The sequence below is a fragment of the Zingiber officinale genome, chromosome 8A (assembly GCF_018446385.1).
Source record: "Zingiber officinale cultivar Zhangliang chromosome 8A, Zo_v1.1, whole genome shotgun sequence".
NCBI lineage: Eukaryota > Viridiplantae > Streptophyta > Magnoliopsida > Zingiberales > Zingiberaceae > Zingiber > Zingiber officinale.
The window spans coordinates 123,109,784-123,137,539 of NC_056000.1; the positions used below are offsets into that span (position 1 = coordinate 123,109,784).

At 37.4% G+C, this 27,756-nt stretch overlaps 1 protein-coding gene across 1 annotated transcript; it reads left to right on the forward strand.

Moving 5' to 3' along the window:
• Positions 1-16,977: 16,977 nt before the first annotated feature.
• On the forward strand, positions 16,978-18,658 carry LOC122010074 (myb-related protein Zm38-like). The gene is made up of 3 exons (XM_042566451.1): positions 16,978-17,292; positions 17,393-17,522; positions 17,596-18,658. Exons 1-3 carry the CDS (start codon positions 17,160-17,162, stop codon positions 18,422-18,424), a joined length of 1,092 nt encoding a protein of 363 aa, XP_042422385.1. The 5' UTR covers positions 16,978-17,159; the 3' UTR covers positions 18,425-18,658.
• The last annotated feature ends 9,098 nt before the right edge of the window (positions 18,659-27,756 follow it).

The following is a 27,756-nucleotide window of genomic DNA, read 5'->3' on the forward strand; positions in this document are numbered from 1 at the left end:
GTGACAGTAAAGTACCTATTAAACTTAAATGTAAGTTATATAAAACCACAGTTAGACCTGCTATGTTATATGTGTTAGAATGTATGCTAAAAGCCTAGCTTTTTGTAAACATTTATTTTGAAATAAAGAATCGCATTGGTCAAATGTCTACATTTGTATGTTAAGTGTAGTTGTTCAATTAATTTATATTATAGATAACATGGTGTGTGGTGTCACACACAGAAGATCATGTTGTCAATTCCTTATAAATTATAAACAGTAGCTCACAACTAAGATGGAAATGAAGAAACCATTGGAATAGTTATAGTGTAATTTGGTATTAGTCTATCTTAACTATAAAATTACACTAGTACACTCTGAGTGTATTGAGAAGGACTATTTAAGGTAAGTTCTTTTTATACTGATTGAATAAAAGAACAAGACCCTTATTATTATGGAAGTGTGTGCTCTTAATCCTGATATAATAACAAGTACATATATCTAGTATTTATTTCTTTGACTTATTAATGGATGAGATTTAGTTCGATAAATCAAGAGGCCCGATAAGTTGGGGAATGATATTATTTATAGTATGTGTGTTGTTGATTATAGAAGGAAACTGTGTCCTAGTAATCTATGTTGATAATGTCCTCAAGAGGAGCTCATAAGGATTGTCATGTAAACCCTGCAGGTAGACTTAGTCTGACATGGCGATAAGGTTAAGTGGTACTACTCTTGGAGCTAGATATTAATTAAGTGAGTTGTCAGTAACTCATTTAATTAGTGGGCATTCGATATCTTAAACACAGGGAGATTAATACACTCATGATAAAGAGGAGCCCATATAGTAATATTGGATTGGTGCGACAGTTCAATAATAACTCTTTAGTGGAATGAGATATTATTGATGAACTCGAGTTGGGTGTTCGGGGCCAACACGGGAAGCTCAAGTTCATTGGGAGACCAAAACAAATTCCTCCTCTCGGTCCCTGTCATAGTCTCTTATTTATAAAGTCTTATACCCACCCATACCCACCTTCTTACCCACCTTAAGGTGGCCGGTCAAGCCTAGCTTAGAGCCCAAGCTAGGGTCGGCCAAACCAAGGTGAGTTGGTGGCCGCCCTAGCTTGAACCCAAGATTAATTGGCCGGCCACATTAAAATAAAAGGATTTTATTTTTTAAAATCTTTTCTTATGTGGAGGTCATGGTTTTAAAAGAGAGTTTAAAATTTAAATATTTCCTTTTATAGTTTTCTATAAAAGATTAAGAGAAAGGTTTGATATCTTTCTTTATTTGTAGTTAAAATGAAGATTTTAATTTTTGATAAATCTTTCCTTTTTTGTAACCATCCTCATGATTTTAAAAAGAGAGTTTTAAAATTAAATCTTTCCTTTTATAGTTTATACAAAAGATTAAGAGAAAAGATTTGATATCTTTCCTTATTTGTAGATTGAAAGGAAGATTTTAATTTTGAGAAAACTTTCCTTTTTGTAATCATCCACATGTTTTAATAGAGAGATTTTAATTTATAAAAGTTTCCTTTTATAACCAACCATGAAGGGAATTTTTAAAAGAGAAATTTTTATTTTAAAATTTCCGGAAACAAATTAGGAAGTTTTAATTTTGTGTTTAAAACTTTCCTTCCTTGGAGGATTAGATATGACCAACCACATTAATAGATAAAAGGATTTTTAATTAGTTAAATTTTCCTTTTCAATGGCAAGGAAAATAAGGAAGTTTTTATTAAAACTTTCCTTATTTGCCAAGACCAAGGAATATAAAAGAGAGGTTAGAGGTGCCTCACCTAATAATAATACTTCTATTATTCCTCTCCTTCTTGGTGGTGGTCGTCCCTCATCCTTCTTCATCTCCTTTTCTTCTTCTTTGGTGGCCAGTGGCATCAACTCTTAGGGAGTCCTTGGTGGCCGGATTTTGCTTGGAGAAGAACTAGAGAAAGGAGACTTTGTTTCTAGCATCCCTTGGAGCTTGGTGGTGGTGGCAGAACCTCATCTTCTCTTGGAGTTCTTGAGGTGGCCGAAACTTGCTTGGAGAAGAAGGAAGCTTGGGTGGATTCTCGTCTCGGTAGATCGTCGCCCACACGACGTCCGAGATAAGAAGAGGAATACGACAGAAGATCGTGAGGTCTATAAGCTATTAAAGGTATAACTAGTTATTAGTTTCCGCATCATAACTAGTTCATCCTTTTATTTAGATCTTGAAATACCAAACACAAGAGGCTAATAAATCTAGGTAATCGAATTTATGTTTTCGATTTTGTGTTTCTTTTATTTTTCGAATTTGTGATTCGATTGTTCTTTTTGGTTAAACCTAAGGTTACTATAAGGAAATTAAATATTAAATTTCATTGAAAGGCTTTGTCTAGGAAGTGGTGGATGCTCCCATACCCAAGAAGACCTAGTGTCTCGTCATGTTTAACCTGGAAGTCAATATCTGAAATTAATATATAATTGAATTTGTAACATAGGTAGATTTGGATCAATAATGTTAAGCATCGTTTGCGATCCAAGTCCAAACCACTAAGAACAGATAAGTTGAATTTGGAATCAATAATGTTAAGTTCCGTTTGCAATTCCAAATTTAATTTCTAAATAACACAATAGGTTGTTAGGAATGGTTTAGGACTTGTACAAAATTTTTATATAGGGGAACCGGTACGATATTCCTAGTAGCAACCAACAATATGGAGCTGAATGTTGGGCTATGACTCGAGCACATGAGCAGAAGATGAGAGTTACATAGATCAGGATGTTAAGGTGGATGTGTGGACATACGAAGATGGACAAAATAAGAAATGAGAGCATTAGAGAGAAAGTCGGAGTTGCATCTATTGAGGAAAAACTCCGAGAGACACGTTTAAGATAGTACGGACATGTACTTAGACGACTAATAAATGATTCAGTTAGGCGATGTGAAACTATGATAAACATGCATATCAAACGAGGAAGAGGAAGATCAAAAAAGACTGGGTTAGCAACAATAAAACAAGATAAAATTTATTTAAATATAGATGATGATATAATAGAAGATAGAGCTTAATGGCGTAAAAGGATTCATATAGCCGACCACATCTATGGAAAAAGACTTAGTTATTGTTATTATTGTAGTCTTTCTTCTCCGATGAGGAGGTACGCTTCTACAGTAATTTTATTTGCACACATACATACTATTATTCAATTTTCTATCAGGACATTATATTGACTTAGTATTAGGGATCTCTTTTCTGATTTTTAGACATTGATATTTTATTTATTCATTTGAGTATATACAGAGACAATCATACACCACACCTAACTATAACCCTTTTTCAATCTAAAAGTCTTCATGCCTTCAATACCGGATTATGATCGAATATCGTAATCATGTATCCAGCACCATCTCATATTTTCGGACAGGATTATGCAGTGAATCCGGCCTACATGCTTTATACAGTAGAGTACAGTCAAGTACAGAACAATACGCTGTCAACGGGAAGGTGACGGCGTACTGAACGATCCGTGCCCGTATATACGACCTGTGTGCGGTGACGAGGAGTTTGTTGTGGTGCGCGGGGTCCAGCGAGCAAGCGAGCGACGCGCCATGCACGCACTGAACCTCGACGGCGAAGCTTCAACGGCAACTTTGTTCTCTGTCAACCTCCTCATCAATGCCCCGACGGCGACACTCCTCGACTGCACTCATCCGCCCTCCTCCTTTAATAGTAGGGAAGAAATATGGGACCGGTCAGAATTAGTCGGATTATATGATGATATATTAAAAAACAAATCTTTTAGATTTTCTTTTACAGAAATAAATTATTATGCTTCGCGTAAAAAAAATTATTAGAAAATTCAAACCAAATAAATGTTAACTTTTCTCAACCAATCAAAATATGATTTAAATTTTTTGAATAATTATAAAGATTTTTCAAATTTATATCAAATGGACTTATTTTTAGAAGAAAGAAAATAAGAAGCTGATTCAATTTTCTGACCCAGCTTCTTTAATTTTGATGGCACATAGGAACGAGAGAGAAAAAAACTTACAAAAACTTCTCATGGATACCCTAAGTGTTGGTAGCCATGTCATAAATTATATACAATTCTTGGAATAGATTAATTTTGAAGATAATTAATTTCATCTCATAAAATTTTCATTTTCCATCAATTACTACTGGGATAGTGGTGGCCAGACAATCACAGTCGAATTTTCTAGAATTAATAATGTTAAGCAAATGTCTTTATTAGAATTAACCACATATGCTCCTGTTTATACCACTAATATTATCTTTCCACTTGTGTAGTGCCATGGCTTTTTTATTTAGATTTCTAATCTTATAATATTTTATTAACCATTTATCATGAAAAGTATTTTATAAATTTAAAGACCTTAAACTCATGCCAAATTTTTTTAACAATATAAGTATTCAATTCTATGACCCAACTAATTCTAGACATGATCAATTTTATCCTATAAAAATTTTATATCGACCATTAGGATAAATTTATTAGGACACTTCAGCGAGCTAGAGAGGGGGTGATTAGCTCCAATTACTTCTTTAATGATGAGTTGCAAACGAAAACACTCGAGGCAATGTTAACACTCAGATTTACTTGATATTCACCTCAACGAGATGATTAATCCATAGATCTACACAGCGTACACTCTCCACTATGAAAATATTCCTTCTCGAAAATACTCCGGAGATGGAGAAACCTTGTACCAACTCACATACAAGAAATACAATGCAAAGAAAATACACAATACAAATGAAAATTTTGTTTGCTTTCTTATAGCTTGTATACGCCTCTTGATCGGTTGAAAAGTACAGCAACATTTACCTTCCAAAGCTCAAGGATTAGAGGTGAAGAGTGGAGAAGAAGAGCTGTGTTTGAATCTTTGTCATCGTCTTTATATCTCACGGATTAGGGCTGCCAATCGATTGACCTTACCCCCAATCGATTGTCACGTCAGATCCGAGCACATACAGCCATCCAAACCTCGCAACGGTTCTTGTCTTAGTCACTTAAGCAATTACAAGCCTTCTTAATCGATCACCCAATTAATTACGAAGTCTTTTGTTTGTCATGATTTTTTCCTCCCAATCAATTACCTGATCGATTGTGAAACCATTGGTTGTCATGAAGAAAACGTGGCGCAATGGATCGATTGGGTCACCTTCCATGCATTGCAAAGAAGTGCGCTCAATTGATCCATTGATCGATTAGTGCAACTCTTAATTGATCAATGGATCTATTAAGAACGCCTTTGTGTCACTGAGGTGTGGTCAATCGATCCATTGATCAATTGGCACAACACTCACTTGATCGATTGTCCAACCATAACTTGCTTAACTCAAGTCTAAGGTTTTTTTACCCAACCTTCGGTCAACCGTGACCTATTGGGACTTTTTCATCAAGTGTCTGGTCAACCTTTTAATCCACTTGGACTTTGTCAACTTCTTATTGAACTTTCGATCACCAAATATGGTCCTCCTTGACACACTTGGATTTTTCTTTTGCCTAACCACAGTTAGGACTTTACCTTGTCAATATGAGATCCCCCTTGATCTACTTGAACTTCCCTTTGCCTAATCGCAAGTAGGGCTTTCTTTTGCCAACGTACAATCCTCCTTGATTCACTTGGACATGCTTGCCTAACCGTAGTTAGGAATTTACATGTCAATGTGCGGTTCCCCTTGACACACTTGAACTTTCCTTACCGACATGCGATCCTCCTTGACCCACTTAGACTTTTCTTTGCCTAACCGTAGTTAGGACTTTCCTTTTCCAACATGCAATCTTCCTGGATCCACTTGGACTTGCTTGACTAACCGCAGTTAAGAATTTCCTTGCTAACGTGCGGTCCTCCTTGACCCACTTGGACTTTCCTTTGCTAACATGTAATCCTCCTTGATCCACTTGGACCTGTCTCACATATGTCCTATAATATATTGTCCAAACATGTTGTCCACAACATATTTTTCAAATATCGAAACTCAAGCTCGACTCCACTTGAGCTTAGTCAAACTAGTCAATCTTGACTCAAGGAACGATTGCACCAACAATCTCCTAACAAAATCTTGAAGTGCAAGTGTCACGTCGCCCAACAACCAATGTCTCAAATTTGTTATCCCACTCGAGGAAGATACTTTGCAGTATGTCGTAGTTGAGAATCAAATCATGATCCCTTAGAGTGACTTTTTTTTAACTAACACTAGGTATCCAGCTCTTTAGGTTAACTAATCCTGGAGATGACCTGTTTGACTCCATAGAAGTTTTCCAATGGTCATCAGGGTAAATCTGAAAGTGCTCGTAGCAAATGACCCAACATCCTAGGTTTGTCATCCCACTAGAAAAAAAAATGTCCTGTAGTGTGTCATAACTAAGAATTAAACCATAAGTATTTGGGAAACAACATGAACTCTTTAGAGTGACTATTTTTTGGTAATACAAATATTCAACTCTTCTAACCGACTAATCCTAGAGGTGACTGTCCCGACCCATGGAAGTTTCATGTTGGTACCCCAAGGTTATTTTGATGTAATCAAACAAGTTAAGTTAGGTCATGTTATGTTTAACCCTGTGTATAAGTGTACAGGAGCTTAGGAGCACAGAAAGTCAAGCAAAAGACGCATCTAGCTAGAAGGACGGCACGGGAGAGAGCCGACAAGCTTGGTGTGTCTGAGAGACGAGGTGATGTGGAAGACTACGTGGGTGGACGAGAAGGAGGCATGCAGCGTTTTCGAGGGATGAGAAGCCGGAGCTAAAGGTTGCTCGAGAAGGTCGGAAGTTGGGTTCGGGTGAGCCCTATTCCGGATGGCCGAAATCACCCAACGAGTGGAGCCGAAGCGGAAGTCCCGGACTGAGGCGAGCAGAGCCGGAGCAGAGGGCCTAGACCGAAAAAGTCAGCCATGTACTGGGCCTAGACCAAGGCTATAAATGCAGTCTTGGTCCAGAAGCTAAACAACAAGAAGCATTCTTACATCAACACTTGTACACATCTTAGTTTTCATTTAGCTTCTCATTTTCTGTGCTTACACTACTGTAAAGAGACTTCTCCGCCTAAAGGAGAATTTAGTGCTACTCTATTCCTTGAATTAACAACCTCCTCGGTTGTAAACAAGTAAATCCTTTGAGTCTCTATCCTTTTGTTTATTCAATTATTTAATGCAAGTGTTCTTTTAAGTTCGAGAAGGATTCGTTTGGTTTTGAATTTATGCAGGGCTATTCAAACCCCCTTCTAGCCGGCCAACAGGTCCTAACAAGTGGTATGAGAGCCAGGACATTTCAGGAGGACTAACCGCCGATCGAAACACCGAATCAATGGTCAGACCGAGCATATACCCACCGAAATTTGAGGGGGAGTTCACTAGATGGAAAAAGAAAATGAAGGTATTCTTTAAAACTGACTTTGAATTGCTTTAATAATGAAGTTTGGTTTTGTAGCACCCAAGGGTAAGGAAGAATACCAGTGGATGAAGGAGTAGGCTGACTACGTGGCAAACGACAAAGCAGAGTTCCATCTGCTGAGCATCCTTCCACCACAAGAAGTCAACCAAATCGACACCTACAACTGAGCAAAGGAGCTTTAGGAGAAGTTCATTGAGCTACACGAAGGGACGTCCAAAGCCAAGCTCGCAAGATAGGACTTACTTCGCAACCAGCTCACCAACCTATGATTTGAAGAAGATGAAATGATTGCACACCTTCACTTGAGGATCAAGCAGCTCATCATCGGACTTTCAAATCTCGGAGAAAAGGTAAGCAACCGAGATTCACTAAGGTACACTATTAATGCATTCCCTAGAAATACAAAATGGTCATCACTAGTAGATGTCTTCTATATCTTTAAGGACTTAGAATCTATTACCTTAGAAGAATTATTTTCAACTTTTGAAGTGGATGAATCGAGATGTGCAGGTACGAAAGAGCCAAAGCACAACATCGCCTTCAAAGCAATGAGAGACGAACATGAGTCAGAATCCACTCTTGACTATGATGAAATGGTAATGATGGTAAGGCATTTTAAAAAGTTATTTAAATCAAGAAAAACTAACCATCCGTAGGGTAGAAAGAAAAGGACAATCAAATGCTACCACTGTAACAAAGAAGGGCACATTAAGGACAACTGTCCTAAGTTAAGGAACAAGGATAAGGACAAAGGTAAGAAGCCTATCCAAACTAACAAGTACAAGACTTTAAAGGTGACGTGGGACGAAACGTCGTCCGAATTGGAAGTTCAGGCTTTCTCCGAGCTTGCGTTGATGGCAAGTTATTAAGACGAATACGAAGAAAGCTCCACCAAAATAAGCATCGAGAGCATCAATGAAGGGGGAGCGACATCAGAAGAAAGCAGCAGTTCAAGAGGAGCCACGAACAACGAGATCGACAAGGTAAGTCAATGTACGATCTCTTCCTCCCAATAAAATGTTTAAATTCGTTAAATTATTATCTAAAGATTGTTGCAAATTAGAAAAAGAAATTAAAGAATTAAAAGTAATTCTAGCAAAATCTTGTCCATTAGAAGATTTTGATAAATTAAAGATAGAAAATGACAATTTACAAAAAGAAATAAAAAATTTTAAAAATCATACATTCACATATAGTACAAGTATTATAAGATATAATTTGAACTGGTATTTTAAATATCATAAAGGATAAATTAGAAAATTTTCAAAGAAATATGTTCCTAAAAAATTCTTAATTAATTTAGTTGGCTGGAACCTATATTGGGTTCCAAAATCTTGTTTAACTTGAACTTAAATTGGACTTAGGGCTTTCAGAGAGTACATTAAACGTTTAATTTCCTTATGAGGCTTTGTCTAGAAAGTGGTTGTTGCTCCAATAACCAAGAAGGTCTAGTGCCTCGCCATAACCTGGAAGCCAAATATTGAAATAAAATCTTTAATTGACTAACTGATAGAGCATTAAAATTGGAATTAGATAATGCTTTGAATAGTTACTCAATTTTTTTTTGAAAAATTCTTAAATTTTTCTATGCAAATTTGTTTAACTTAAAAAAAATTAATTTTTTTTAATCTGTTTAACTTAAAGTTTTTAAGTTATTTTATAAACTTTGCTTTACCAAAATCTATTTTATATGTTGCACAAAAAAAAATTTTAGAACATTTTTTCTACTTGAAATTTTCTTACTTAGAAATTTTTTTTTTCAACACTTAAAGTTTCTAAAATTATTGCAAATTTTTTTTTGATATCAAAATAATTTTTAAAATTTTTAAAACTTGATAAGTTTTTTCAAAATTATTTGAAAATCAGAATTACCCTTAGATTTTTTTTGTACCCCATTTTTTATGTGATCAAAGGGGAAGAATGGAAGATTAAGTCTAGGGGAGGTAGATTAAATTTTTTTAATTAAATTTTTTAAATTTTTGCACTTGAATTGCAAATTTATTGCTTTTATTTTATATTTGTTTACCCTAACTTAACCTGGGTTGCTCACATCGAAAAAGGAGAGATTATTGATACCCCAAGGTTATTTTGATATAATCAAACAAGTTAAGTTATGTTCTGTTGTGTTTAACCCTCTGTCTAAGTGTGCAGGAGCTTAGGAGCATAGGGAGTCGAGCAAAAGGCGCAACTAGCGAGAAGGACGGCACGGGAGAGAGCCGACGGGCTCGGTGTTTTTGAGGGACGAGGTCTTATGGAAGAGTACGCAGGCGAACGAGAAGGAGGCGCGAGGCGTTTCCGAGGGACGAGAATCTGGAGCGGAAGGTTGCTCAAGAAGGCTGGAAGTTGGGTTTATGTGAGTCCTATTCCGAATGGCCGAAATCACCCAAGCGAGCGGAGCTGGAGTAGAAGTCCCGGACCGAGGCGAGCAGAGCCAGAGTGGTCTTGGACCGAAAAAGTCAACCATGTTGACTTTGTGAGTCCGGGCGCCCGAAACCCTTCTAAGTGCCCGGAATCCAAAATTTATCATGTTTGACATGGACTTTGACCAACGCATCGGAGATAAAATTCTATCCCACTCCAGGCGCCTAGAACCCTTCCAAGCACCTCGACCAAGGCTATAAATACAACCTTGGTCCAGAAGCTAAACAACAACAAGCATTCTTGCATCAACACTTGTACACATCTTAGTTTTCATTTAGCTTCTCATTTTCTGTGCTTACACTGCTGTAAAGAGGCTTCTCCGCCTAAAGGAGAATTTAGTGCTACTCTATTCCTTGGATTAACAATCTCCCCGATTATAACCAAGTAAATTCTCTGAGCTTTTGTCCTTTTGTTTATTCAATTATTTTATGCAAGTATTCTTTTAAGTCCGAGAAGGATTCGTTTGGTTTTGAATTTGTGCAGGGTTATTCAACCCCCTTTCTAACTGGCCAACGTGTCCTAACAAGTGGTATGAGAGCCAGGACGCTTCAGGAAGACTAACCGTCGATCGAAGCACCAAATCAATGGCCAGACCGAGCATATACCCATCGTAGTTCAAGGGGGAGTTCGCTAGCTGGAAAAAGCGAATGCAGATATTCTTTAAAGCTGACTTTAAATTACTTTTAATAATGAAGTTCGGTTTTGTAGCACCCAAGGGTAAGGAAGAATACCAATGGGCGAAGAAGGAGCAGGCTGACTATGTGGCAAATGGCAAAGCAGAGTTCCATATGCTAAGCGTCCTTCTGCCACAAAAAGTTAACTGGATCAGCACATACAACTCAGCAAAGGAGCTTTGATAGAAGTTCCTTGAGCTACACGAAGGGATGTCCGAAGCCAAGCTTCCGAGACGGGACTTACTTCACAACCAACTCACCAACCTACGATTTAAAGAAGATGAAACGATTGCACACCTTCACTCGAGGATCAAGGAGCTCATCACTGGACTTTCGAATCTTGGAGAAAAGGTAAGCAACCGAGATTCACTAAGGTACGCTCTTAATGCATTCCCCTAGAAATACAAAATGGGCATCACTAATAGATGTCTTCTATATCTTTAAGGACTTAGAATCTATTACCTTAGAAGAATTATTTTTCAACTTTTGAAGTGCATGAATCGAGATGTGCAGGTACAAAGGAGTCAAAACACAACATCGCCTTCAAAGCAACGAGAGACGAACATGAGTCAGAATCCTCTCTCGACAATGATGAAATGGTAATGATGGTAAGACATTTTAAAAAGTTATTTAAATCAAGAAAAACTAATCATCCGCAGGGTAGAAAGAAAAGGACAATCAGATACTACCACTGCAACAAAGAATGACACATTAAGGACAACTGCCCTAAGTTAAGGAACAAGGATAAGGACAAAGGTAAGAAGTCTGTCCAAACAAACAAGTATAAGACTTTAAAGGCAACATGGGACGAAACGTCATCTGAATCGGAAGTTCAAGCTTTCTCCGGGCTTGCATTGATGGCAACTTATCAAGATGAACATGAAGAAAGCTCCTCCAAAATGTGCATCGAGAGCATCGATGAAGGGGGAGCGATATCGGAAGAAAGCAGTAGTTCAGGTGGAGCCACGGACAACGAAATCGATAAAGTAAGTCAGGTACGATCTCTTCCTCCCGATAAAATATTTAAATTCATTAAATTATTATCTAAAGATTTTTGAAAATTAGAAAAAGAAATTAAAGAATTAAAAGTAATTCTAGCAAAATCTTGTCCATTAGAAGATTTTGATAAATTAAAGCAAAAAATGTCAATTTACAAAAAAGAAAATAAAAAACTTAAAAAATCATACATGCACATATAGTACAATTATTAGAAGATATAATTTGAACTGGTATTTTAAATATCACAAAGGACAAATTAGAAAATTTTCAAAAAATATGTTCTTAAAAAATTCTTAATTAATCAAGTTGGCTGGAACCTATATTGGCTTCCAAAGTCTTGTTTAACTTGAACTTAAATTGGACTTAGGACTTTCAGAGATTACATTAAACGTTTAATTTCCTTATGAGCCTTTGTCTAGAAAGTGGTTGGTGCTCCAATAATCAAGAAGGTCTAGAGCCTCGTCACAGTTTAGAAGCCAAATATTAAAATAAAATGTTTAATTGACTAACTGATAGAGCATTAAAATTGGAATTAGATAATTCTTTGAATAGTTATTCAATTTTTTTTGAAAAATTCTTAAATTTTTCTTTGCAAATTTGTTTAACTTTTTTTTAAAAAAAATATTATTTTTTAATCTGTTTAACTTAAAGTTTTTAAGTTATTTTATAAACTTTACTTTACCAAAATATATTTTATATGTTGCATAAAAATTTTTTCTGCTTGAAATTTTCTTACTTAGAAGTTTTTTTTTTTACAACACTTAAAGTTTCTAAAATTATTGCAAAATTTTTTTTATATCAAAATAATTTTTAAAATTTTTAAAACTTGATAAGTTTTTTCAAAATTATTTGAAAATTTGACTTACCGTTAGATTTTTTGTACCCTATTTTTTATGTGATCAAAGAGGGAGAAGGAAAGATTAAGTCTAGGGGGAGGTAGATTAAATTTTTTTAATTTGTTCACTTGAATTACAAATTTATTGCTTTTATTTTATATTTGTTTACCCTAACTTAACCTGGGTTGCTCACATCAAAAAGGGGGAGATGGTTAGTACCCCAAAGTTATTTTGATATAATCAAACAAGTTAAGTTAGGTCCTGTTATGTTTAACCTTGTGTCTATGTGTGCAGGAGCTTAAGAACACAGCAAGTCGAGCAAAAGACACAGCTAGCGAAAAGGACGACATGGGAGAAAGCCACCGAGCTCGATGCATCTGAGGGGCGAGGTGTTGCGGAAGAGTACGCGGGCGGACGAGAAGGAGGCGTGTGACGTTTCCGAGGGACGAGAAGCCGGAACGGAAGGTTGCTCGAGAAGGCCGGAAGTTGGGTTCGGGTGTGCCCTATTCTGGATGGTTGAAATCACCCAAGCGAGTGGAGCCGGAGCAGAAGTCCCGGACTGAGGCGAGCAGAGCTGGAGCAGAGGCCCTAGACCGAAAAACTCAACCATGTTGACTTTGTGAGTACGGGTGCCTGGACCCATTCTGAGCGCCCGGAACCTAAAATTTATCGTGTTTGACGTGGACTATGACTGACACGTTGGGGATAGAATTTTATCCCACTCTAGGTGCCTAGAACCCTTTCAGGCGCCCCGACCAAAGCTATAAATACAGCCTTGGTCCAGAAGTTAAACAACAACAAACATTCTTGCATCAACAGTTGTACACATCTTAGTTTTCATTTAGTTTCTCATTTTCTGTGCTTACACTGTTATAAAGAGGCTTCTCCGCCTGAAGGAGAATTTAGTACTACTCTACTCCTTGGATTAACAACCTCTTCGGTTGTAAACAAGTAAATCCTCTGAACCTCTGTCCTTTTGTTTATTCAATTATTTTATGCAAGTATTCTTTTAAGTTCGAGAATGATTCGTTTGATTTTGAATTTGTGCAGGGCTATTCAAACCCCCATCTACTTGGCCAACGGGTCCTGACATTTTCCCACCGGTCATCAGGATATATCAAGAAATACTCTCAAAGGTTCATCTAAGAGTCTAACTTTCTTAGAGTTATCATCCCACCGAATGAAAATTCTTACAGAGCTTTGCTCGATTCTCATATATCTAGTTAACCACTTGAAGAGCCTAACCACTAGGTCCCATTGGTAAAAAAAAAAAAAATAGTAGTGTGAGACCAAAATTAAAGCGATTTTAACTAACATATTAGAGTGATTTTGATGAACAATAAAGTAATACTATAAGATCCATCACCTAACAAAGAGGGAGGAATATTTTTGGATGAAAAAAAACAAGAGATTAAAGTGAGACGACTTAGCTTCTAAATGCCCTATAAAGTTAAAATTCCTTCCGCTCTTAGTCCATAAGAAACCGCATCAAATTATTGAAATGATTGATTAAGTAGCTTTCGGTGGGCTTAATATCTTTTAATTAATTGCATGATGGGCGAGAGCCAGTTCCCAACACGTGGAGGTGGCCCAGTCCCTGTAACCCCCATTTTTATCTAAATAAATCGTAACGCACACTGTCGGCGGACAAAAACTCCACCCAATTCATTAACCTTAATTAACACCCAGCTTAATCATGCCATTAATTCCAAATTAATTAACCAACCTTCTTAATTAATTAACCCCCAAACTCAACGTGCCTTTAGTGTTTGAATATTAAGATATATATCATTTTGAGCTGTCAAATATCTCAAACAATAAATTATGGAGACGACCATACGAAGGTTTGATACTTGCTCCTGCATGGCTCATCGAGACCCAGGCAAGAAGATTCAACCCTATGACGGTCCATTTTCGAAGTCATTACGAGTGTTTTTTAGCAATTATTGTTCTTTTGTATGATCTCTATATGTTAATTTGCCACAGGGAATTTAGTTAGGGTTTTAAGTCGATTTTTGCATGAACTTTTATGTTTTGTTTACTTTGTCGAATTGAGCCAAACATGGAGATTTTCATGAGTAATTTGGAAAAGTACTATAAGTTTTATTTTGTTTTGCATTGTGTGTTTAATTATTAAGGGAATTTGATTAATTAGTTTAGTTTAGTCTAGATGATTAGTTAATTACAGATTTGTTTGTTTTTGGATGTATAATTGATGGGGCTAAAGTTGCATGTGCTGTATCTTGTCGTGCTTCGTGAGTCATGCGAATGATTAGCTTTGATGAATTGGATCGAAGTTTATCATTCTCTCGATTAATTAGAATGAAGTTACCTTAATGCCTTCCCTCTCTAATAGTCGACCGTTCGAAGACACCATCGCGGAGAATGATAGTTGCGGCGTGGAAGCTTGAAAGGAGCTCAAATTGTGAAGCACAAATGGGGGCACTTGGCTAATGTTGGGTCGATTGATTAGGTTGGAAGGGCTTGGGTGACAAACAAACAAATTGAGGACAAGGAATCTTGAGCAATGGCCACATAAAAGCATCAAATGCAATTTGCAACAACGACTAAACGAGGAGCATACTCGATTTCATGATCACAACTCACTAACATTACAAATAATATTATAGGTGAAAAATAAACATTGAACTTAACTATTGATATGGTGCAAGATACTTTTTTAGCCGATTGGATCATCCCAAGGTCAAATAAGACAAAAGTATCCAAATTGTTGGATTTCAATAGACGGTAAACGAGCCAAGCTTTGTGAAGTTCAAGTCTTTTTAATAAGATAATCGAGTCAAGACTAAAATAAATTAAGCCATTGAAATAATTGTTTAGGTTTGCCTTAATTTCTTTTTTTTTATGAATTTGAGTTTGTTTCATTTAGATGTTATCAACCTCTCAATTCAAAGTTGTTTGATTATTTGAAATTTTTTCTTTTTAATCTTATTTGGTTGGTTATTGATCTTGATAATATAAACTTAATTTTCATTCTATTTTTTATTTATTTAATATGTTAATAAGAACTTTATTGATAAACATGATTTAAGAATATTGTTCATGAATATTATTCACAAATATTGTTCAAACTTGTTCGTTTAGTTTAATGAGTTGTTCAAATTCATTGATTTAATTAATCTTGTTTGTATTAAATGAATATAAACAAACTCTTATAAAGCAAAACACTAATATAATGTTTACTTGGGATAGCGAAAAACAAAACTAAGGAAAAGTTCCTGTAGTGAAAAAGGATTTGTTGTTACTTCACTAAAATTTTAAGATGGAAGAGAAACACAATCTATCAGCGGATGATTTTAGAGTCAAAATCGATCCCCTCAAAATCTGGCGAAAAGCAACGGATAGAAAAAATGATGCATGCACCCTTTTTTTTTCATAAAATTACACCATATATTAAAAAATGATACATATACCTTTTTAACTCACAAAATTATATCATATACCCAAAAAAATGACGTATCTATCCATTTTTAATACAACAATTACATCGTATATAACTCACCTTCCTCAATCAAAGTAAATAAGTATGCAAAGGAAAAGATTTTTTTTTTCCCATTTCATTCTCTTCCCATGCCTCTAAATTTATTTTATCTATCTATTATCCACTCCTTCATGTAAACTCAGCATAAGCTTCACGAACTTTCAATTCATCTACCGTCCTAAAGTTCATGTAAATTTCTTTGTTCGTGTTAGTCTTGAGACAAGTTGACGAGGACATTGGGACGAACGTATTCGACTTTTGCCACAATGTAAATTTCTTTGTTCATATCTTTAAATTTATATTATTTTTTTATTAGTAGCAAAATTCTAGTTAAGTAAAAACACTTTTCATTTTAGAAAATATTTTTCAATTTCACATATTATTTAGACCGCTCTATAAATACACATGGACGTAACTTTTAACTCGAGATTTCAAACTTTGCGAACATATAAAACCGAGTCAACGATAAAATGAGCCATTAATTTCCCTTCCCCTCCCTTCTTCTCCCCTCCGCTCCCCTCCGCTCCCCTCAACAAAAGCGTTATCTGAACTCCACGAGTTAAAACTCCCGCTCGTCGGCCGTCGCTGTCACGGCCGTCGGATCGCTGTTCCTGCGATGGGAAAGAACAAATCAACGTCAGCAAATTAATTCGCTCCGCACCAAAACCCTCTCTGTAACATCCCCCGCACAATCTGTAGCTGCGAATGCGACAGATCAGCAACGCCCACATCACACGTGGCAACGGTGCCCTCGGCCCCACACTTTCCGCGGACCTCACATAAACAGCAACGATAATAAATAATCGTTAATGCTGTTGGCGAGCGAGTAATTGAATCCCGCCCGCTAATTGTCCGTTAAATGCACTCTGTTTACTTTGTCCCGCACCGTTGCCTTTTGTGCTGTTTGAGCTCGACGCACACTCCGCCTGTCTTCTGATAATTTCCTCCCAATTTTTCCATATCCGATTAATTGAATATTAGGATAATCTAATATTTATTAATTAATTAATATCTATCTTATAAATATGAAGAAAGGTAAATTCTAAATCTTTTGTTTATAAAAATCGACCTTAATTATTATGTTAGAAATATTATTTGTCCATCATCTACGTTATTTCGACCCTAATTCCCTGCTGGTGGTCAAAACACTCGAGAGTTCACGTCAAGCTCTGTGACCCATGCAAGAGGGAAAAAAAACATGGATAACAACCCCTTTCCCCTTCCCATACTTTAAAAAAGGAGGAAGGAGCAAAAAAGGAAGATTGGAGAATCAAAGAAAGTCTCTGCTGCTGCTGCTGCGCACTGAACGGTTGTGTGTTGTTGTGCTTTTGGTCAGGCATGGGGGGGCACTCCTGCTGCTACAAGCAGAAGCTGAGGAAGGGGCTGTGGTCGCCGGAGGAAGACGAGAAGCTCATCGAGCACATTTCCAAGTACGGCCATGGGTGCTGGAGCTCTGTTCCTAAGCTGGCAGGTGAGTGAGTCGACGTCTGTTTGTGCGGTGCTGATGTTGAATATTGTTGCGGCAGCTCTCATGGTTTGGGGCTGTTGGACGAATTTGATTGATGGCGCAGGGTTGCAGAGGTGCGGGAAGAGTTGCAGGTTGAGGTGGATCAATTACCTGAGGCCTGATCTCAAGAGAGGGACGTTCTCGCAGCAGGAGGAAGATCTGATAGTTCAGCTCCATGCCGTGCTAGGGAACAGGTATGCGAGGTCAGGTGGATTTAATTTGCAGGAGTGAGAGGAGGAGATTGAGAGGAGTTTGTGGTGTTTTCAGGTGGTCGAAGATTGCGGCGCATTTGCCGGGGAGGACGGACAACGAGATCAAGAACTTGTGGAATTCGTGCATCAAGAAGAAGCTGAAGCAGCGGGGGATCGACCCGCACACGCACAAACCGGTGGCGGACGGCGGCGGCGGCGGCGGCGGTGCTGCGGTGAGCAGCGAGAAGAATTCGGCGGCGTCCAGTGACATGCAGGTGCCGCCGGCGGGGACGAAAGCCGAGGTGGTGTTGCATGAGCTGACGCAGGCGGCGGCGGAGGAGAGCATCACGTCGGGGACGGGGAAGGAGGTGTTGTTGGACCAGTTCCTCGCCGGGCACGAAACTGCGGGCTCCGGCGGGTGTCGGTCTTCGCTAGGTTACTTTCCCTTCGGCCTCGCCGCCGCGGTCTGGCCCAGCCAGGAGCTTGCAATGCCTGCCGTCTCGATTTTCTCGACCTCGATGGCGTCGGCGCCTCCGCCTACGTGCTTCGACGGCGCCGCCGTGGGGAACTGGTTCGAAAGGGATTGCTTCTCCGGCGGCCGCCGTAGCGGCGCCGAGGAAAGCAGAGGCGGCGGCGGCAGCGGTGGCGGGATGTTCCCGTGGTTGGAGCTGCCGCCATCCAGCAAGGACATGCAGGTCCAGCTCGGCGGCGACGGGGAGGAACTCAAGTGGCTGGAGTACCTCCACGGAGCTCTCCCGCCGGCGCCGCAAACTCTGTTTAGCGCGGGAAATCAGTTCGCCGGCAATTGCTTCAGCAATTGGCAGCAGAACCAGCCATTTCTGCCGCAGCAACAGCAGATTCAAGCTCCGGAGATCTACAGCAAGGATTTCCACCACCAAATCTGAAAATCAAATCCATAAAAATCACAAATTCAGAAGATAAAGTGATAAATTCTTCAAAAATGGTAATAAAAGGTTAGTAAATCCATGTGCAGAGTGCCAAAAACACAATCTTCGAAGTCCTTTTTTTTCTCCCTTTTTCTTGGAATTTTATTCTTCTAAATTCTTGTTTTTTACTTGGAAAATTGTTGTATCTTGTTCTTGTGCCCAACAAATTCATTCAACTTTCTGTCTTCTTTATTTCTTAAGTAGGAATCGATAAATTCATGACTCTGCAATTGATTCCTTTTTGTTAAAGATTGATTTTTTTTTTCTTTTCTTTTCATTTGGAATGACTATATTCCATCGTTTTTATTTCATTGATTTATAAGCAATAAAAAAACAATGGAATTTTTTCTTTTGTGTGTGTGTGTGTTTTCGTTTATAAACACCAACAATAACAAACAAATTTAGTTGTCCATTTTGTGTTACTTCATAGTACGACCGGTGGGTATAATTGTTTGATATTTGAAAGTAATATTTAATTATAATAAAAAACTAAATAACTTTTTAAAAGTTTATAATTTTTTAAAGAAATATAACAAACTTAGATAATTTTAAACTTTTCTCTTATATTTCAAACAGGATTTAAAGTCTCAGAAATTGATTTCAAATTTTGATCATGCATGTTCAGTTATCCATGAGTTTGTTTTAGTAATAGTTAATCTATTTTTGTGTGAATCTCTATTTGTCTTGGCAAGTCATCCATTACAATGTTACCGAGCTGACTTATTTTAGTTGACAATAAAAGGATTAGTCAATATATCTAATATATTATTACACGATGTATTTTTTAGCTTTTATTCTTGATAATATGGAGTCTAATCTTTCATTTTTCGACTTTAGATCTTCTTAACTTAGTAAAGAATGGAAGGGCTTAACTTGTATCTTAACTTGTGTCTATTTGAGAACACGGATGATGAAAAAGAGAAGTGTTAGAGAGGGAAAGGAGAAGAAAAAAATGTTAAAGAAAGATTTTCTAAGGAAGAAGAAGGTGAAAGTCTAAAATATTTAAGAAAAACCCTTAACATGTAAAGGTCTAATGTTGCTTAATAAATTTTGTGAACTAAGGTTTATAAGGATAAGGATTAATAAATTATAATTATATATATAGCTTGTAATTTTTTTTTATATGGAAATTGTTAGGTTTGAATTGTTTGGTTCAGTATGATATATCAAAGTTTTCATATAAAATCATATATCATACCAAAAATTTTGATATAAGAAAAATATTTATTAATACCGTACCTAAAATTTGATATACCAAAACTTTGATATATTGAATTTTTGAAATGGTATAAATTTCATACCATTCATTCTAAAATTTTTTGGTATATCAAAATTTTAGTATGGTATAGATATAATACCCAATTATCTATTAATTAGAAAACAAATCATCTTGATGAAAGAATCAGAAATAACAAAATGATAAAGAGAAGTATGAATAGAAAAAAAATATAATTACCCACTAATTTGTTTAGTATTTTGATATATACTAAAATACTAAAAAATATTAAATCTCATGCTGGCATCAATATCGAAAAGTTCGAAATGGTATAATACCATATCAAAATTTTTGATATACCATTAATATCGATGTGTTCAGTATATATTAATATGATATTGTTGGTACAATTGTCCTCGGGTCAAAGTTGATAAAGTTGACTAAACTCGTATTGACTTGAGCTTGAGTTTCGATATTTAATAATATGTGAAAGAGAAGTCAGGTAGGTTAAGAGATGATTGAATACTTGATTGAGAAAGTTTTAACTAGCGGTTAGGAAAGGAAAGTCCTAACTAAGATTAGACAAGGAAAAACCCTAATTGGAAGTTAGGTAATGGAAAATCCTAATTGAGGTTAGATAAGGGACGCCCTAATTAGAGGTTAGACAAAGGTGAGAAGTCTACTGAGTGACTAGTTCTAACTGGAGGTTAGGCAAGATGAATCCTAACAGGAGGTTAGATAAGGGTGAGAAGTATACTGAGTGACTAGTCCTATCTAGAAGTTAGGCAAGAGAAGTCCAATGGGAAGGTTGATAAGTGGAAAATTTAAGTAGGTCAAGGAGGACCGAATGCTTGATGAGAAAGTCCAAGTGGGTCAAAGGTTGACTGGACACTTGGTAATCGGAAGTCCAACAGGAAATTGATAAGGAAAAGTCTAATTGAGTCAAGGAGGGTTGAACACTTAGTGAAGAAGCCCTAGCATGACAAGGTTGATCGGATGCTAGGTAAGAGAATGTCACAAATGACTAGGATGTTAGGCAACGAAAGTCTTGATAGGTTGAGGTCAACCAGATATCAAGTAAGCTAAGGTATGATTTTAGTCTTGAAAAGGTTGAAATTAGGGTTAGCAATCAAATGATGGGATTCACCAATCGATTGACAAAGTCTAAACCCGAAAGTTCGGATTTTGCTACTCTAATCTATTAGCTTAATCGATTGAGCAAAGCTAATCAATTGGCAAGGATCGCCAATCGATTGGGAGAGGGTTTCACAAAAATCAAGATTCAGAATCGATTGAAACAATTAATTAGGTTGTTTTTCTTCGCGTACAAAAAGGTTCTGAATTGATTAAAGCAATCGATTCAGGCTTCACCAATCGATTAGGATAATCGAGTAGGGCCTTTTTTTGAGAGACCAAAAAATGAAGGAATCGATTGGGTAGCTTTTTCTCTCACAAATAGAATCTTCAGAATCGATTGACTTAATAGATTGGAAGATGGTAATCGATTGATATAGCTCATTAATTGATTAGACATGTGAAAAAGAGCTATTAGGCAAATTTTGAACGATCGATCTGACGTGACAATCGATTGAGGATAAAATCAATTGATTAGGAAGCATAAGTCATCCCTAGAAAGGGATTTCGTGAAGGTATGAAGCACAAGAAAGCTAACATTGGTTCTTGGGAGTTTTGGAGCAAAACGTTGTTGCATTCCCATCTACCAAGAGGCAATCCAAAGCAAGAAAAGAGCAAACAATGCAAGGTTCCTCATTGTAAATCCTAAAGTCATTCTTGATTGTATTTTATATTTATGTTCTTATTTTCTTATTGTATTTCTCATGTTCGATATTGTGTGAGGTTTCTCCACCTCTGGGAAAGAGATTTTTATAGTGAAGCTATGAGTGAGTGAACTCTTGGATTAGTCACCTCAAGGAGGTGGATACCAAGTAAAATTGAAGGCATTAGCATTATGGAGTCTTCACTTCAAGTTCAAAGAAACAAAGTGAGCTATTCACCCCCTCTAACTCATACGTGTTTTGACAAGTGATATCAAAGCGATGTTGCTCTTCTTTAGACTAATTGCCCAAAAGAGCAAAGAGCTAGAGAAAGAAGAAGTTGAAAGTTTGAGCCATAATTTCAACAAGTCAAAGGACAAATCATCAAGGGAGTTCAAGTTTGAAAATGGATCTCGGAGATGGATTCAAATATGACATCCGGGCACCTCTACCTTTCAGATTAGGAGGATTCAATCTTTGTAAATCAAGAGTCGAGAATTTCTTCATGAGAAATATAGAGCAATGGTTTATTCTAATGGAGGAATTTGAAGCCCTAATGGATAACAAAGGAAAACTTCTTAGGAAAAAGAAATGGATCCAAGAACAAATTCAAAAATCTGAGATGAATGACAAGGTAACCAAAATTCTAGTAAATTTGGTACCAAATAAAATTTTGTGTAAGATAGGTGAATTCAAGAATGCAAGTGAGTTATGAAGTAATTTGGCCAAGGTCCATGAAGATCCAACCTCAATACAAAAAAAAAGCAAAGAGAGAAACTCTTTGTTTTAAGTACATGAGGTTTTGAAGGTTGAGAGACATTCAACATCCGAGGAGGAAATTGAAGAAACATTCAACTCACGGATTGAAGGGGGAGAGGCTATTGACATTGGACCAAGAGGATGTCTCTACCTCTGGATCAAATGAAGAAGAATGTGCAACCTCTATGAGCACAAATCATGAAGGTAGAACTATTTCAATTTGTAAAAATAAAAATCATATCATACGCTTTGAATGTATAAAGAATGAATGCTATGAGAGAAAGTGTCTAAGATTAGTCAAGAATAAGACTAAAATGACACCCAAGATGAAGGAGAAGTCAAAAGATATCGGCCCTGCGATACAAAAGAACAAGGAACACATTGTGAAAGGACCCTTAATTACTGTTAAAAAAATCATGCCTATTTGTTTTTTTTTTTTTTGAAAAGGAATATAGTTAGATGAACAATCCAAATAACTAGTGGTTCATACATACTTATCATGAATACTGGGATTGAATCCTTTTTTTATTATAGTAATTCAAATTAAAGTGGATTATAAACTAGTAGGTCTTCAGGTTGTACTATTATCGTTCCGAGCTTGCTCAATTGTCGAGGCCTCCTGTTTCATCTATCTCACCTCTTGTATTAACATAACTAGTGAGCTTAAAGATTCAACACATTTAAACTGTGGTCACATGTATTAAAGTAGATCATACTGCAAATAGATCAAATGAAATGCTTCTAATCATGGTTTTAACTCAAGTGCTGGCATGACATAACATTCAGTAAGTTTTACTAATCACAGTTTAACTTAGGTGCTATCATAACATAACATAAACTTGTCCAATAGCGTTAAACTTAAATGATGGCATGATGTGAACATAATCATTCTAGGGGGGCTTGGTTCAATGACAATGACCTCATAAATATTCACCATAGGGATCTAAACCTCGGAATGAAATCCCCACTTATATATAAATGGCAAGCTCCCCAGGCATAGGTCCCTAATTCATAACTTGACCCATATATAATTTGGTAAGCTCTCCGAGCGTAGGTTCCCAGTTCATGACTTAACCCATATAACAATTTGATAAGCTCCCCGAGTGTAGATCCCCGATTCATAACTTAACCCATACAATAATTTGGTAAGCTCCCCGGGCGTAGGCCCCCAATTCATTACTTAACCCATACAATAATTTGGTAGCTCCTCAGGCGTAGGTCCCCAGCTCATAACTTAACCCATACAATAATTTGGTATGCTCCCCGGGCGTAGGTTATCGATTCATACCTTAACCCATACAATAATTTGATAAGCTCCCCAAGCATAGGTCCCCAATTTATAACTTAATATATACAATAATTTAATAAGTTCTCCGAGAGTAGGTCCTCAGTTCATCACTTACATAAATTTATTTTGGCCACAATCAATCAGATTCCATAGACATTATGCATACGTGCATATATCATTTCCTTAATTCCTTAGCATGCATAATTAGTGGAACATGCCTGAGACTCTATTTTTACATAAAACCCAAAGCATGCATAATTATCCAAACCTGGTCGAGACCTTAATGTTGATTGAGACTGAGTCCTGGGCCGAAATGGACATAAGATTTCTAGAACTTCCTTAAACGTGGAACCGACATACTACGTGTTCCAACTAAGGATTGTTGGAACCCCAAAGTTGTTTTGGTGTGATCAACAAGTTAAGTTAGGCCCTGTCATGTTTTTAACCTTATGTCTAAGTGTGTAGGAGCTTAGGAGCACAGGGAGTTGAGCAAAAGATGCAGCTAGCGAGAAGGACGGCACGGGAGGGACCCGACAGGCTCGGTGCGTCTGAGGTACAAGGCGCTGCGGAAGAGTACGCGGGTGGATGAGAAGGAGGCGCGCGACATTTCTGAGGAACGAGAAGCCGAAGGGGAAGGTTGCTCGAGAAAGCAGAAATTGAGTTCGGGTGAGCTTTATTTCGGTTGGCTGAAATCACCCAAGTGAGCGAAGTCGAAGTGGAAGACCCGGGCCGACAGGAGCAACACCAGAGTAGAGAGCCCAGATCCATTCCAGGCGCCCGGACCGTCCAGGCGCCCGGAACCATTCCGGGCGCCCAGAGTTGACTTTTGACCAGAATCGCGTCAAACGCGATTCGTTGAAAAGGGGATAAAAGTTTATCCCCTCCCAAGTGGCAGGAACCCTTCCAGGCGCCAGACCAAGGCTATAAATATAGCCTTGGTCCATAAGCTTCAAATCAACTCAAGAATTCTGTATTCCAACACTTGTGTACTTCTTTGTTAGTTTAGCTTCTGTTTTTGCACTTTCACTATTGTAAGAGGTTTCTCCGCCTGAAGGAGATACTAGTGCTACACTTTCCTTGGATTAACAATCTCCCCGGTTGTAACCAAGTAAAAAACCCTTTGCCTCTTCTTTTACTTTCTATTTAGTTAATTTATTTATGCAAGTGTTCTGCTGAAAGTTCGAGAAGGGTTTGTGTTTTGTTTTTACAGGGCTATTCAACCCCCCTTCTAACCGGCCGTCATGATCCAACAAGTAGTATCAGAGGCAGGACGCTTCAGGAGGACTAACCGCCAATCGAAGCAAAGACGATGGTCGGATCGAGCATATACCTGCCGATGTTCGAAGGGGAATTCGCTACCTGGAAAAAGCAAATGCAAGTATTTTTCAAACCGACTTTGAATTACTTCTTATAATGGAATTTGATTTTGTAGCACCGGAGGGCAAAGAAAAGTATCAATGGACGAAAAAGGAGTAGACCGACTACGTGGCAAACGGTAAAGCAAAGTACCATCTGCTGAGCGTTTTTCCGCCACAAGAAGTCAACTGAATCGGCAACTGCGACTCCGCGAAGGAGTTCCTTGAGCTACACGAAGGGACGTCCGAAGCCAAGCTCGCAAGACGGGATCTACTTCGCAACCAGCTCACCAACCTGCGACTTGGAGAAGTCGAAACAGCTACGCATCTACACACGAGAGTTAAAGAGTTTATCACCGAACTTTCGAATCTCGGAGAAAACGTAAGTAATTGAGATTCGCTAAGGTACACGCTAAATTCTTTTCATAGAAATATGAAATGGGTATCACTAGTAGATACTTTTTATATTTCTAAAGATTTAGAAAAAATTACTTTAGAAGAATTATTCTTGACATTTGAAGTGCATGAATCAAGATGTGCAGGTATGAAGAAGCCTAAGCACAACGTCGCCTTCAAAGCATCGAGAGACGAACCTGAGTCAGAGTCATCTCTCGATGACGAGGAAATGGTTATGATGGTAAGACGTTTTAAGAAACTTTATAAATCTTAAAATACTAACCATCCATAGGGTAGAAAGAAAAGGACGATCCGCTGCTACCACTGTAACAAAAAAGGGCACGTTAAGGATAACTGCCCCAAGCTGAGGAATAAGGACAAGGACAAAGGTAAGAAGCCTGTCCAAAAACGCAAAGTCTTAAAGGCGACGTGGGATGATACGTCGTCCGAATCGGAAGTCGAGGCCTTCTCCGAACTTGCACTAATGGCAAGTCATCAAGACGACGACTGCGAGTCAAGCTCTTTCGAAATGAGCATCAAGAGCATCGATGAAGGGGGAGCTACGTCTGAAGATAGCAGCAGTTCAGGGGGAGAAATGGACAACGAGATCGACAAGATAAGTCAAGTATGATCTCTTCCTCCCGATAAACTATTTAAGTTTATTAAAATGTTAACTAAGGATTGCTGTAAGTTAGAAAAGAAAGTAAAAATTTAAAAGTAATACTAGCTAAATCTTGCCCTTTTGAAGAGTTGCACAAGTTAAAATTAGAAAATGATAATTTAAAAATACAAGTAAATAACTTGAAAAATCGTGCATTCTCATCTAATACAAATGTTATAAAATTTAATAATCTAAATTGGTATTTTAGATACCACAAGGGACAAATTAGAAATATCTCAAAAAGATATGTTCCTAAGAAGTTTTTAGTTAATCTAGTAGGCTGGAACCTATATTGGGTTCCAAAGTCCTGTTTAACTTGAACTATTAATTAGATTTAGAGCTTTTAGCAAGAAAATTAGACATTAAATTTCTTTATGAGGCTTTGTCTAAGAAAGTAGTTGTTGCTCCAATAACCAAGAAGGTCTAGTGTCTCGCCACTGCCTGGAAGCCAAAATATTGAAATAAAATATTTAATTAACTTTCTAATAAAACATTAAGATTAAAATTTAATAATGCCTTAAAAAGTTTTTCAAATATTTTTTTTAGAAATCTTTCAAAAATATTTTTTATATACTTAGAAAAATTTTCTTGCGTAAAACTTTTACTTAGAAAAATTCTCAAAAAAAAATTTATTTTTGCCTAAGTTAAAATTTCTTTTGAAAATTAGAAATTGTTACTTAAATTTCTTTTTACTCAGAAAAATTTTTTTACCTAAAGTTTTACTTAGAAAATTCTCAAAGATTTAAGTTAGAAAAATTCTTTCAAAAATATTTCTTTTGCAAATTACCTAACTTAGAATTGTTTTTAACTTAGATTTTTTTAAAAAAACTTAGAAACATTGTTGAAAATTATTGAAAATTTTTAAGTAAAATCATTGAAATTATTCTCAAAATTTTCTAAGTTTTAACCCTTAGATTTTTTCTTAGAACCTCATTTTTTTATGTGATCAAGCGGGAAGAAGGAAAAGTATAAGTTCTAAGGGGAGGTAGACCAATTTTTTTCTATGATTTCTCTATCTTTTTGCACTTTATTGCAATATTATTTATTTCTTTTTATGTCTATTTACCCTAACTTAATTTGGGTTGTTCACATCAAAAAGGAGGAGATTGTTGGAACCCCAAGGTTGTTTTGGTGTGATCAACAAGTTAAGTTAGGTCCTATCATGTTTTTAACCTTGTGTCTAACTGTGCAGGAGCTTAGGAACACAGGGAGTCGAGCAAAAGATGCAGCTAGCGAGAAGGAAGGCACGGGAGGGAGCCGACAGGCTCGGTGCGTCTTAGGTACGAGGCGCTGTGGTACGCGGGCGGACGAGAGGGAGGCGCGCGGCGTTTCCGAGGGACGAGAAGCCAGAGCGGAAGGTTGCTCGAGAAGGCCAAAATTGGGTTCGGGTGATCCTTATTTCGATTGGCTGAGATCACCCAAGCGAGCAGAGCCGGAGCGGAAGACCCGAACTGAGGCGAGCAGCACCGGAGCAGAGAGCCCGGACCAAAAGTCAACTTTGCTGACTTTAGTGGTCCGGGCACCCGGATCCATTCCGGGCGACTGGATCGTCCGAGCGCCCGGAGTTGACTTTTGACCAAGATCGCGTCAAACGTGATCCGTTGCAAAGGGGATAAAAGTTTATCCTCTCCCAGGTGCCTGGAACCCTTCCAGGCGCTCCGACCAAGGTTGTAAATACAGCCTTGGTCTAGAATTTTCAAATCAACTCAAGAATTCTGTATTCCAACACTTGTGCACTTCTTTGTTAGTTTAGCTTCTGTTTTTTGCGCTTTTCACTACTGTAAGAGGCTTCTCTGCCTGAAGGAGATACTAGTGCTACACTTTCCTTGGATTAACAATC